The 14,186-nt window shown below is 37.9% G+C and overlaps 1 protein-coding gene across 1 annotated transcript; it reads right to left on the bottom strand.

Annotated features, from left to right (window-relative positions):
- Window positions 1–2,022: 2,022 nt before the first annotated feature.
- LOC127138018 (uncharacterized) lies at window positions 2,023–2,721 on the bottom strand. Its single transcript, XM_051064425.1, has one exon. It carries the CDS (start codon window positions 2,719–2,721, stop codon window positions 2,023–2,025), a length of 699 nt encoding a protein of 232 aa, XP_050920382.1.
- Between the last annotated feature and the right edge of the window lie 11,465 nt (window positions 2,722–14,186).

Raw genomic sequence — 14,186 nt, 5'->3', positions numbered from 1 at the left:
TCCCTGTTCAGGGGAACTACGTTGCCCTGATCCTCATACCAGATGAGGTACGTAGGCAGGAGGTCGTGCGAGATCTCTCCGGGCACCCTTTTCTTTTTTTGAGTGTGTTGTGCTTGCCAGCTAGCAGGCTCGAGTTCCCGACTCCCTGTTAGTCTGTGTGTTCACCCTTTTGTGTGTGTTTGCTTGACAGTTGCTAGGCTCGAGTTCCCGACTCCTTAGTAGCTTGTCGCTTGTTTCTTCTTGTGTGTGTTAGGAGACGGATGTAAGCCCAGCAATTGGCATTCCGTATCCTCTTGTTGTGTGCTTGGAGTCCGGTATAAGTCCAGCAAGTGGCATCTGGTTTCCAGTGTGGGTTTGTTTGGTTCGGAAGCCGATGTAAGTCCAGCGATTGGCATTCGGGTTCCATGTTTGCCTGCTTGTGTTTGTTTTGATGTCTCAGCGTCTGTGCGTGTGTTCTGTTTCGGCGTGCGTGAGCCGAACTACGGTAGCTCTGATTCTCGTTCCATACGAGATACGTAGGCATAGGATGCGATATCCTAGCGAGCCCGTTCCTCTCTTCCCCCACCTGTGTTTCTTGTGTGTGTGATGTTTGTTTAGCAACCTTTTCTTTCTTTTAGAGCGTGGATCCCGTAGAGTACTACGGATGCGTAGGGGTGCTAATACCTTCCCTTCGCATAACCGACTCCCGTACCCTTTCTCTTTGGTCGCGAGACCATGCTTTTTCCAGGTTTACTTCGAGCGTTTCCTTTCCCTCTTTTGGGATAAATAACGCACGGTGGCGGCTCTGTGTTGTTTTTGTTTCAGCCCACCGGTTGTTTTTCGCGGATGCCACTACAGCCACCCGTAGTACCTACTACGGGCCGTAGTGAAAGGTCTAGAACAAAACCCAAATATTACAGAAATAGTGGCCTGCTACGGCCGCCCGTATCACCTTTTATGAGCCGTAGTAGGGAGGCCTGGATAGGATCATCAAGGACAGTGGCCTGCTACATCCACTCGTATCACCGGTTACGGGCCGTAGCAGGCATGCGTGCAAAAAACCCAAATTTGTCTTTTCTTTTGTTAATATTAAGTGAAGGGCGTGTTGGTCAATTGGAAACCTGGTGTTATTGACTTTTGTGGATCTATTTGAGGAAAGAGGAGGACTTTTCTATTTAAGGGAGTTTTTCAGACAAGAAAGTACACCTTTTAGGAAACAAGAATTCATATGATTCAGAATTAGAGAAGTCAAGGTTTTGGGAGAAATGAGACATTCGTGAGAGGAAGCAATTGAAGATCAGATTTCATCTGAATACTTGTAATTTCTCCATTTTATATTTTGATTTCCTTGAATACTATGAGTAGCTAAACCCCCAAGTATTAGGGGGTGTCCCTGATTTGAACCTGTAATGACTTTTAGTTTATATTTGCAATGACAATATTGTTTTTCATAATTAATTTAATCGTGAGATGTGCTTAATGCTTTCTCTTTCGGATCAATTGAGATTGTTTAATGATTATCAATTAGGTTGGACCGCCATTGATAATGATTTCCTGAGATTATTCTACAGTAGATATTACCTAGGACTAGGGATATCATGTAGGAACCAAATTGTTCTCGATATAATAATGCTTAATTTCATCAGTAAATTTCTATGTACATAGAGATTATGGTTGAATGATTAAAGGTTTTGTCACCAAGGCATTGGGAGAAAACACCCTTGAGAACTGATATTACTTAATTGATATTTGTTGTTGCAATAGTGACTCTGAGTTATTATAGGGAGAAACCACACACATTCCCTAGCATATTACTCTATCTTTAAATCTCTTTCTCATAATTATTTATTTTATTTGCAATTATTTTTATATATTTTAATAAAAAAACCAACACAAGTTTTTGTTTAATTGAACAACAATTAGAACTAAATATTTACGAGCAATCCTTAAGATCGACATTCGAGGATCTTTCCTCATTATTACTATAAAGGCAAAATAGTACACTTGCTATTTTTCCGATCAACTTCCATCTTCATAGATTTTCTAAATTATGTAAGGTACAATTTCCTTACATCTAAACACACTTAACAACCCTTTTAGTCTAGATTTCCACCATCGGACCATATGTTCCACTCTGAATTTTTCCTTTTTCGGTGTCCACTTCTTGAGTGATTGCAACAGTTTCCTCACCTTGTAGCATTGGGGATGCTTTGTGGCTTCAAATACATTGAAAACCACTCGCTCTTTACTAAACCTCAATTCTATACCCCATAACTCTACATCAATCAAAGATCTTCCTATTTCTAGGAATGGTCTTCCTAGAATTAAAGGAGTTTTAACGTCTTCAGGCATGTCCAAAATGACAAAATCTGCCGAAAAAATAAGGTCATCAACCTTAACCAATACATCCTCCAAAATTCCACATGGATATGTTACTGAATGATCATCCAGTGTAAGAGTCATATGAGTGGACTTCGGATCTCCACACTGCAACCTCTTCATCATGGACAGTTGCATCAAATTAATGCTTGCTTCCAAATCACGAAGAGCTTGGTCAACTTTTACAGGTCTAATAGAACATGAGATAGTAAACCTACCAGGGTCAGTAAGTTTAGGTGGAACTTTCCTTTGGCTTATATCACTACACTCTTCAGCCAAAACAACATTTTCATCATCTCTCAAATGTTGTTTTTGATAGAGTAGTTCTTTCATAAACTTGGCATATACTGACATTTGGTCCATAGTTTCATAGAAGGGGATGTTGACTTGAATCTTTCTCAACATCTTCTTGAACTTTTTAAATTGCTCCTTTTTTCATCCTTCTTCTTAAGTCTCTCTTTCAATAAAGGGTAAGGATCCTTAATATCGCAATGAAGGATATAGTTAGGGTCAATGTGAATTTGTTTCTTTGTTCTCCTTAATTGTGAGTTTTTCTCAATAAATTGGTCAAGAGGCCAACCTTTACTCTCCTCATCACCCTATTTCTTGTTTTTTTCCTCTCTTTTTTCTGTCCTATTCACTTACTAATTTCTCCTCACTCTTTTTCTTTTCATGACTAACTCTTGTGAGTGTCTCTACCACTCTACTCCTTAACCCAATATCACTACATTTTCATTCTTCGGGTTATCTATAGTATTACCGTTAAACCCCCTTCCTGGATTTTCCTGAGTTGCTATTTGCTTCAATAACTAATCAATTTATGCTTCTAAATTTATTTAGGAAGGCATGTGTGTTCTTATTTGTTGCCAGTTGACTCTGCAGCATCTCTTGGTTTACCTGACTTATCTTTTGAAAACTCTCTAGAGTGGTAATCATGAATCCCTTGAGAGTTTCTTCCAAGATTGAGGGTTTTCATTGTGATGCTTGAGTTTCTTACTGAGCACCTTAAGTAGGACTTAGATTTTGGCTATTGTTGCTCCATTTGAAATTAGGTTGATCCTTCCAACCTGGATTGTACGTATTAGAGTACGGATTGTTCCTTTGGAAGTTAGCATACAAGACTTTTGCACTCTCTATGTTTGGAACAGAGTTACTGTTAGAATGCTTGCCCCCATAAAAATCACACTTTAAGGTTTGTACTTGACTCAAATCTCCTTGACTTAATTGAGAAGGAGTTAACTGTTTGGTAAGAGTTTCCAGTTGGGAGAGTAGAGTAGTTTGTGTGTCTACAACTAGCACGCCTTTTTCCTTTCACAACTCGCTTGAGCAGTATTCATTCTGACACATATTTTCAATGAGTATCTTCACTTTTTCATCAGTTTTTTTATCTCAGAGAAACTCCAACTGAGGCATCGATAAGCATTATGGTGTTGGTTCTCAACCCTCTCATAAAGTGTGACAACCGATCCATTGAACTCAGGTTGTGATTCAGACACTTCCTGAGTAGCAGCTTGAATCTCTCCCAAGCATCTGACAAGCATTAACTATTCTCCTGGCTAAAATTCGTAATTGCAACTTTTCTTTCGACAAACTTCACATTAAATAGTATCATTCTAGTAATGTATCTTCTAATTCCTTCCATGTTTTTATCGTACCATTGGGAATAAATTGCAACCAATCTTTAGCTCTATCGATCAAGGAAATTCGAACAAACACAATTTCACTTGATCATCAGTGATATCTCCTGTTGGCTTACACATAGAGCATGTCTCATAGAACTTTGCAGGATGTTCCCAAGGATCACGAATAGGTTGACCGTCGAATATATCATCTCTCAAGCCCTACAACATATAATTATTAATATCAAATGTTACTGGATTTGTTGATTGGAATCCTTATGATATTTGATCATTGTTGGTATGCCTACATTAATCACTAAATGTCTGACGTGATGGATCTGCCATTTCAATTTCCTCTTTATGTTGTTGTTCAACTAACATCGTCTTTATCTTCACTTTATGGAGTGCTCTTGTAGATCTCTCGAACTCTAAATTCAACGGCAGAATTGTCGAATCTGAACCTCGCATAAACATAAAAAATAATACCTTAGTAGCATCGTGTCATACCCTAAAATTTTCCCACTTATTTTCATTTTTTATCTGACTTTTGGTCTACGATTCATCTGTGTATTCCTAGGTATCTAGGTCAATCCTACATTTCATTTTTTACAAAACATAGTTGATTCAAATGTCTTGTTACTGATGACGTAAAGTAGTGGATTATGGATGATTCATTATCTAGGGTTTCATAATGCACTTATAATTTAAGTCTTTAGAAAAAAAAAACCTAATATTGGTCATCATTTGGTTGACTCTTGAAAAATACCCTAACATTGGTTTATGACATCTGGATCATATTGATTGTATCATGGCATTGGGGTTAGAGGTCACTTTTCCTGACCATTCTTTATTAGGATCTTGCATATTAGTGTTGTCTAGCTATTTGTTTTAGATTCAAGGCATATCATGGCACATTAACATTGAAGATCAAGATGTAATTTCAAACACATTGCAATCTTTCAAATTTTAAGTTTTTGAGGGAAAGTTCATCTTTCTTAAGATATAAGCCATTCATTTAAAAAACAAGCCCATTTGCATTAGAAAATATCCAAATTGCAAAGTCAACTCAAAATTACACAAAAAACCTAAGTTTAACATATAGTTAACTTTTGGTCAACTGTTGATTTTTTGGTCAAACATTTGACCAAAGTTAACCTAACCATAATCCTAACATTAATCTTAAGACCTAATTAAATTTCAACTCCACTTTGATCTTCACTCTTCCATATTCCCAAGTTGCTTCATGGCCAAGTAATCCATGTTAGGCCATATTTCTTCATGCCATGATGATGTTGCTTATATGCCAACCTTGATCCATATTGTGCCAAGACGTTGTCCTACCAGCCCTGCATCAAACAAAGACCAAATGTAGTGTTATTTTCACACTTTTTAGTTAAGTAATACATACACATACATGGATCCATTCACCCATCTTTCATGACGTTTCACAACTTATCCAACCTACAAAATATCAACATACATGACATACCAACATGTTTCTAATTCACCAACAACCTTGCTAACAATGAATACATCATGAATCTAACTATTCCATTTCCGTAAATAATTCAAAAATTTATAATAAGCCTAACAGATTTAACAAAAGCTAATTCATTTCAATTATTTGCTTTTAACATTTTAAATTTAACAAACAATCTATCATAATTCTTCATTAAAACCCTATGCTAACATTTCCACTCATCAATTTAATAGTTCCATTTTACTAACATAACCACCTAACAATAATTCCAAACTATAACTAGCAAGCTTTGATTTCACTATTCCACCTTGAGTAATTAACTTTTAAAATGCATAACCTACATAGGTTGATTAATTTTCACATCAGCAATTAACAACAGTTAACTAAAATCAGTTTCAGACAGAATGTTAACTATTAATCAATTAACACCATATATCAAATTCAACAAATAACCTCCAACATTCCCCACTTACTAACTTCAATTAGATAACTAAATTCACCACTAACTGCACTAACATAACTAACTGTTAATTGCTAACTGCTAATTCACTAACTGATTTTCCAACTTCATAACAGTTAACTCAATCTTCAAACAGTTTCACACCAATTTAACTTACTAACCTCATAGCCCCTAACTATTTTAATATAGTAATTAAAAGATTCCAACACTAACTACATCTAATAATAGCCTCCCATAACTAACTACTAATTCAAAACTTACAATCCAAACTAACACTTTTAATAGAACATTAACGTAATCACTAACAGGTAACTGAATCTACATCCTCTCTAATGGTTAACACGTTCTAGGCATGATTTGACCCATTGATTTGCTACCTACACCCTCTCTCATGCATCATACTCCCATCCTCTAAATCTACACAAGACATGGGCCTCTTTTGCTGACGCCCGATAATCTTGCAATCCATACACCTTGCTGGCTCTTGCACCCTCATTCTAGAACTTTGGGCTTCTTGAAGCCCATTTAGATTGCTAGTTATACACCCTGCAGGGCCATGCTACACCCCATGCTTCCATCTTTTTTTTTTCTTCTTTTTCTTTATTTATTTTGTGTTTTTAATTTCATTTTAGTTATTTATTTTTAGTGTGTTTTAATATTTGTTTTTTTTTACACTTTATCATGATATAAAAAAAATAGAGAGTCCCACTTAACACTTGTTAAGAGGATCTTCAGGTATCTGAAAGGTACGATTAACCTTGGTTTATGTTATAGAAAATCCAAAGACTATAAGCTAGTGGGTTATTGTGATGCTGACTATGCTAGATATAAACTTGAGAGGAAAAGAACTTATAGAAGCTTCCAATTTCTAGGAGATAATCTGATCTCATGGTCCAGCAAAAGACAATCAACAATAGCACTTTCAACTGCTAAAGCCGAATACATGAACACCTTTGGATGCAGCACTCGGATGCTCTGGATGAAAAGTCAACTAGAATATTTCCAGATATATGATAGTAACATTCCTATACTCTATGATAATACTTCTGCTATTTGTTTATCTAAGAATCCCATTATGCATTCTAGAGCAAAACATGTAGAGATAAAACATCACTTTATGCGTGACTATGTTCAGAAGGGTATTTTAAATATAAAATTTATTGATACAGACCTTCAATGGGTTGATATCTTTATAAAAACCCTTTCTAAAGATAGGTTTGTTTTCATTCTGAAAATTTTAAAAATGGACTTATGTCCATAACGAAAAATATGTTTTTCTCATAAGGTTTATCTCTTAGAATGGCAAAATGAGAGTCTGAGATTTGTTGGTAGTTCTGAACGTGTGAGACTTCTGAAGTGAGAAGAATTCATAAGTTCAAATGTATCCAGACAAAGTTTGTTTAGTTAAACAAATCTGCTTTATGGATACTGAACAGTTTTTTCATTAAATTATTGTCAATCGATCTCGATAAATGGAATAGTTTTAAGATAATTGTCTTAGAAAACTGAACCATTTCTGATCAAATGATGTGACATGTTGGGTGAATAAACCTTGGGATTAAGTAAAATCCTTCACGTTTTATCCCCTTGTCAGAATTTTCGCTATTTTCTTTATGTTTTTCATGATTGCAAATAACTTCTGTTTAAACTCACTCCACTCACTTCACACACTTTTGCTACTCTCACATCCTACACTTTCACTCTTTGAGCCAATATTCTCTGCAAACCTGTTAGATTCCCAAAAGTGCTTATTTGAGCTATCAAATATGGGCATCTTTCACTCCATTTCCTTGCTAAACTGTTCGAAAACACCTTTGTTTTTGATGAATTGCAAAACAATGATAAGCGATCTTGGTACCTTTGATTTGTGTGTTATTGTGCAGGAATTAGGCATGAAATAATAGAAAATGAAGCCACAAGAAAGTTGGCAAAGGGACCAAAAAAAGGATGCATTCATCAGCTTGCTCGCTAGGCGAGGGCTGTGGCGAAGAGCTCGCTAGGCGAGCGCCCAGCGAGACCCCAGCGAAGAGCTCCAGTATTTTACAGTGGCAAACATCAGCAAACTCGCTAGGCGAGCAGCCAACGAAGAGTGTAGCGAACACGTCCAGACTTGGCCAAAAGCGCAGCCAGCACTCACTCGCTAGGCGAGCCATTAGCGAGCTCCCAGCGAGCAATTACAGTAGCAAAACCTCCTAAGCTCGCTGGAGCGAAGGCTGAAGCGTGGGCGTCGCCTAGCGAAGGTTTTGTTCGCCTAGCGAACATGCCAATCTGGCAGAGGTTATTTCTTTGGGCGCAGGTGCCACAGGTGCCTCATTTTGGGGCTCGCTAGGCGAGCCATTCTGCTCGCCTAGCGAGCATGATAGCTCAGTAGCAGCTCTATAAGTAGCCAGGGCTACTTTTTGGAGCCACACTTTTACACCTCCATACTTTTGTACTTTTTAGATATTTTTCCAGCATTGCTCTAGAGATCTTTTGTGACCTAGAAATTATTTCTCTTCATCTCTTAACAATCTTTCACAAAAAGAAGGTGGATTCCCATCCAATCTCGATTATTCGACTCAGATGTTGATCAACCTTCTTCTGAAACTTGTTGACCAAGCTACCATGAAAATGAGTAGCTAAGTTCTTCATTTTGTCAAGGTTAGATGTAGATGATCATTAACTTTGTGTGTAAATGGGATGATCTTCATTTGTAAACTCTTTAATGATGAATATATGGTGAAAACTTTGTTTTATTGAAAACTCTTTGTGTTGGTTTATGATCGAGAGATGTTTACCAACTCTTTACCTAGGTTTTCATCCAATCTTGTTTGTTAGCTAGAGATAGTAATGAATGATTTTGTTCACCATAAGGTTGAACCAAAAAGTTGTCATTTTGATAGATTGTGCTAGAGATAAACAATGGATCAAAATGGGAAAACTCACAATGTGTGTTAGAGATAAACACATTGAGAGGACTTTGTGAAATAGTTTACCATCTAAAGGAGTTTATAAGTTTTGTTGATCGAACATATACATGCAAAGTGATCGTCGAACCCTAACTTTGGCAATATTTCTCAAATATTAAAACCAAAACTTTTACCGCATTTTCTTACACTTTTATGCAAGATACCGTGACTAAAACCAAAAAACCCCTTGTTACTACGAGTTAAGAATTGAAACAACTGTCGAAAGGCGGCGATATCTCACAATCCCTGTGGAGACGATAACAAAAACCCGACACTTAAAATTACAATCAACAAAATGGCGCCGTTGCCGGGGATTGTGAATTGATATTGCGAGCATCGCAATAGTTGCTTAATTTTTAGCTTTCGAATTTTTGACTTGTGCTTGTAATTTGTTTGGTTTAGTGTGCAGCTTTCCTTTTATGCGAGGGCAGATTCCTGTGGACGAACTTCTTTTTGATCCAGAGATCGAAAGAACCGCAAGGAGGCTGAATAGAAAAACGAGACGAAGGAGGCAATAGGCTAGACAACGACAAGAACAAGGAGAAAGTTCTTCTACCACACATCCACCACCGTTCATACCAATCATGGAACCACCACCACCGCCCATTTCCACTCCATGTGTAAACAGTCCAAGGAATACTGCTCAGTTTGCCAACCACACGGGAAGGCAAGCCGAGATGAAAACGGGAACTCTTAATTTACTATATGGAAGTCCATTCACCGGAATGGACCATGAAGATCCCTTTGCTTTTCTCACAAAATTTTACGAGATAGCATTGGAGGCCGGAGTGGATCAAGCTCAAGAGCTACCGTTGTTCAGAAGATTATTTCCCCACGCTTTGCTCGGCAAAGCAAAAGATTGGTACTTAGATCAAACACCAGCCGTCATGACAGACTGGAACGTGTTGGAAGAGAAGTTCATCGAAAGATTTTTCTCCCATAACCGGTTCATGGAATCCAAGACGGTCATCTCAGTGTTTTCACAAGGAACCAATGAATCATTAAATGAGGCGTGGGAAAGATTCAAATCCATGCTTCGGAAATGTAAAGGGCATGGTTTTGATGAATTGACTCAAATCTATATTTTCAAAAATGGACTTCAACCAAATTTCAAGACGTTGTTGGATGCTACCTCGGGTGGTTCTTTATTGTCTAAAAGCGCCGAAGAAGCTACAAATATCATAAATAGAATGGCTCTAAATGATCTTCAAAGTCAAAATAGAGGCAACTCTTTGAAGAAGCCGGGAGTGCTTGAACTTGGGACGAACGATGCCATTCTTGCCCAAAACAAACTGATTTCACAACAAGTGGAACTCTTAACGCAGCAAATAAAAGAGTTGAGAGAACCTTCAAAAGCTAAACAAATAGCTTGTTGTGAGCTTTGCAAAGGTGAGCATGACACCGGATTTTGTCCACCTCCCGGGTTCGAAGAAGTAAACTACATGGTGTAACACCCTTCTAAAATACCCCAAATATTTAATTAAAATAACAACATATAAATCAGAGTAATCATGCAATTAAGGGTGTCACACATTTATTTCGCACCATTCGTCATACTATTTAGTCATGCTCATTATTTAACTCAAACATAAAGTATTGCACAATACGCAGCGGATAGAGATCAAATCGATCATTCAAAACATGTAACATACTACATGTAAACTGGTTCAACAGACATCAACAACATAATTAAAATGTTCCCTCCCGATGTTACATCTATCAGAGCATGACCCACTAAGGAGACTACACTAGACTCCAAGCATTAGCTTCTACTCAATCACTGCTCGTTACCTGAAAAATAGTTGTAAGGGTGAGTTCCTCAATCGATATAATAAGCATTATAGAATATAATGTCATGTTAAGTAATTTAACACATTAATCACCCTAATCGTATCACACATTCAGTAACGGCACATCAACTCAAATATCATACTCAATATCAACACAATTCATACTCATGCTCAATGCCAACACAACACACGTATAACATTGGAATACATCCATTCATATTATACACTACACATATATTATGCAATGAGACTCCATGCATGCGGTACCGACTATTCGTGAACATATAGTTCAACTTCACCGACCAAATCCAGGTACGGCTACCAAGCTCACCAGTCCCACTCATTTGAGACCTAGTGACTCACATCACTAATTCCTCACCATGGGAATTAGCTACCACCCCAAGGGCCATGCTATGCACGCTAATTCACCTAGCATGCAAACATCAACAACAGTCCAAAATGACTAACATCACTAATTCCTCACCATGGGAATTAGCTACCACCATAAAGGCCACAATATGCATGCTAATTCACCTAGCAATGCAACATCATCAACAATAATCCACAATGGACATATGCTCACACTCTAAGCCATAAAATAGTCCATTCACAAACACATGCATAACATATACACTCATAGCATTATGCATACCATCATACATCATCAACACATTCATCAAAACATCCTATCGTGTCAAATAATTAATCACAGTATTAGCACACTCTACTAATACCTATACTGCTCAAAACAGCGGGAATAATCCCTACTATATCACACACCGATATAGGCCACCCATCACATATACACATAACATTTAAAATATCCATTTTTCCTCTTTTTGACAGTGTTAACCGGTTAACGCCCTGGGTTAACCGGTTAACGCAACACAGAACACACTTTCTGGCAAAACGCAACAGTGTTAACCGGTTAACGCCCTGGGTTAACCGGTTAACGCAGCACAAACACGCTTCCTGCCCAAAACTTAACAGTGTTAACCGGTTAACGCCCTGGGTTAACCGGTTAACGCAGACAAAACAGCAGTTTTTCACAATTTATAACAGTGTTAACCGGTTAACACCCTGGGTTAACCGGTTAACGCAAGACAGAAATCTGTTCCTGCGCTAACACAAAGCAGAATGCAGAATTCTCCGCATTTTCCGCCGTTGGAGGACTTTCGGACCTCCGATTCCAATTCCGTAAAAAGCTATACGTTCGGAAATTCACCCCTAACCCAAACACAGATTCAATTACAGCCTAAACACAGTTTATCCAACATAATTTTCCAGCATTCATAATCCCAATTAGGGTCAATTCAACGGCTTATCACTACCCATTACATGCTAACCCATAATACCCATTAAACGACGATAAACCCCCCTTACCTGATTAATCCGGCAAATCTTTGAGCTTCAAGCTTTTCTCTTCTCCAACCTTTGCCCTTGCTCTTCCTCTTTGCCCTTTTCCTCTTTCCAGTCGCTTCTCTGTTTTCACGTGAAAACCCTCTTTACCAAATGAAACTCTTTTTCCTTATTTCCAACTTATATATTTTCCAATAATTATTATTCCAATAATAATAATAATAATCCAATAATTCCAAATTATTTAATTAAATTAATAAATATAATATTAATTTAAATCAAATAATTATCTTATTATTATCGGGGTGTTACACATGGCAAACCAACGGGACTACCAACCGAGACAACAACAACAACCTTATCAACCACATCCTCAAAATCAACAACAACACTTCCAAGGGAATCAAGGGTTCCAACCTAGGAGTAATTATTACCATAACCAAGGTTATGGGGGTGGTTCTTCTAGCCGTCAAAACCCTCCCCAAAATCCTTATCAACCTCAACAACCGCCGGTCGTAACGTCAAAATTAGAAGAGACATTGGCACAATTTATGCAAATGTCAATGGCTAATCAAAAGAGCAACGATGCGGCAATTAAAAATCTCGAGACTCAAGTTGGACAACTCGCTAAGCAACTAGCGGAACAACAACCCGGTCCTTCTTTTTCGGCGAACACGCAAACAAATCCTAAGGAACATTGTAAAGCGATCACGATAAGAAGTGGGAGGGAGTTGACTAGTGAGAAAAAAAAAGAGATGAGAGTGAACAAAGAGAGGAAAAAGAAAAAAATGAGGAGGAAATATTGGAGGATAATATTGATGGTGAAGTGGGGGAGTGGAGTGAGGAGGAAAAAGTTGAAAAGAACGAAAAGAATGGTGAAGTTGAAAAGAAAGAAAGTGTGGAAATTGAGAAAAATAAAAGTGATGAAGTAATGGTGGAGGAAATGAAAAAGAAAAGAGCAAGAAGTTCTAGAGTTGCTAAAGGAAAGGAAGTAGTGAGCGCTACTCCAATCCAAAACCTTCCTTATCCACATGCTCCATCTAAAAGGGAGAATGAACGGTATTACGCCCGGTTCATGGATATTTTTAAACAATTGCAAATCAACATTCCGTTTGCCGAAGCATTGGAGCAAATGCCCAAGTATGCCAAATTCATGAAGGACATACTTACAAAAAAGCGGAGGTATACAGAACCGGAGACGATTGTCCTAGATGCGAGCTGTAGTGCAATTATTCAAAGGACGCTTCCGAAAAAAGAGGTTGATCCGGGACGAGTTACTTTGCCGGTCAAAATTGGTGATATCTATGTCGGAAAGGGACTAATTGATTTGGGGTCAAGCATTAATCTTATACCATTGTCTATTGTAAAGAGGCTTGACAACATTGAAATTAAGTCCATCCGGATGACGTTGCAATTGGCCGATAAGTCGACTACCCATCCTCATGGCGTAGCCCAAGATGTTTTGGTTAAAGTCGACAAATTCTTTTTCCCGGTCGATTTTATTGTTATTGATATGGAAGAGGATGATGATGCTCCGCTCATTCTGGGCCAACCGTTCATGAAAACCGTGCGCATGATGATAGACGTTGACGACGGTTTGATGAAGGTGAGAGTCCAAAATGAAGAAGTTACTTTAGATCTATTCGAAGTAATGAAGCATTCAAAAGATAGAAGTGATAGCTTTCGCATTGATGTGATCGAAGAGGCAATTTTGGAGGTTTCTAAGCATATTCATGAGATATCTCCTATGGAGTTAGCTCTTGATGACTCATTTGAAGTTTTCACAGTTGAAGAAGAGCAAGCTCTTGATGAATGCTTAAGGGAACTTGATGGTTTAAACGAACTACAACCGTGGGAAGTTGAGGAGGAAGACTTGAAGAAGGAGGTTAATGACGAAAAAGCGCCTATTGAATTGAAAATGTTACCTTCTACTTTGAAGTATGTATTCCTAGATGAGACCGAAGAAAAGCCGGTCATCATAAGCAACCTTTTGTCAAATGATGAAGAAGCCCGTTTGATCAATGTGTTAAAAAAAATCAAGAAGCCATGGGTTGGACTCTTTCCGATCTCAAAGGAATTAGTCCTTCCTATTGCATGCACAAGATCTTAATGGAAGAGGATTTTAAGCTGGTAGCTCAACCACAACGCCGCTTAAATCCTACTATGAAGGAG

The sequence above is a fragment of the Lathyrus oleraceus genome, chromosome 4, assembly GCF_024323335.1.
Source record: "Lathyrus oleraceus cultivar Zhongwan6 chromosome 4, CAAS_Psat_ZW6_1.0, whole genome shotgun sequence".
In the NCBI taxonomy this organism is placed as follows: Eukaryota; Viridiplantae; Streptophyta; class Magnoliopsida; order Fabales; family Fabaceae; genus Lathyrus; species Lathyrus oleraceus.
Note: the sequence above shows the minus strand (reverse complement) of the source record. Positions and strands in the feature narration are given on the sequence as shown.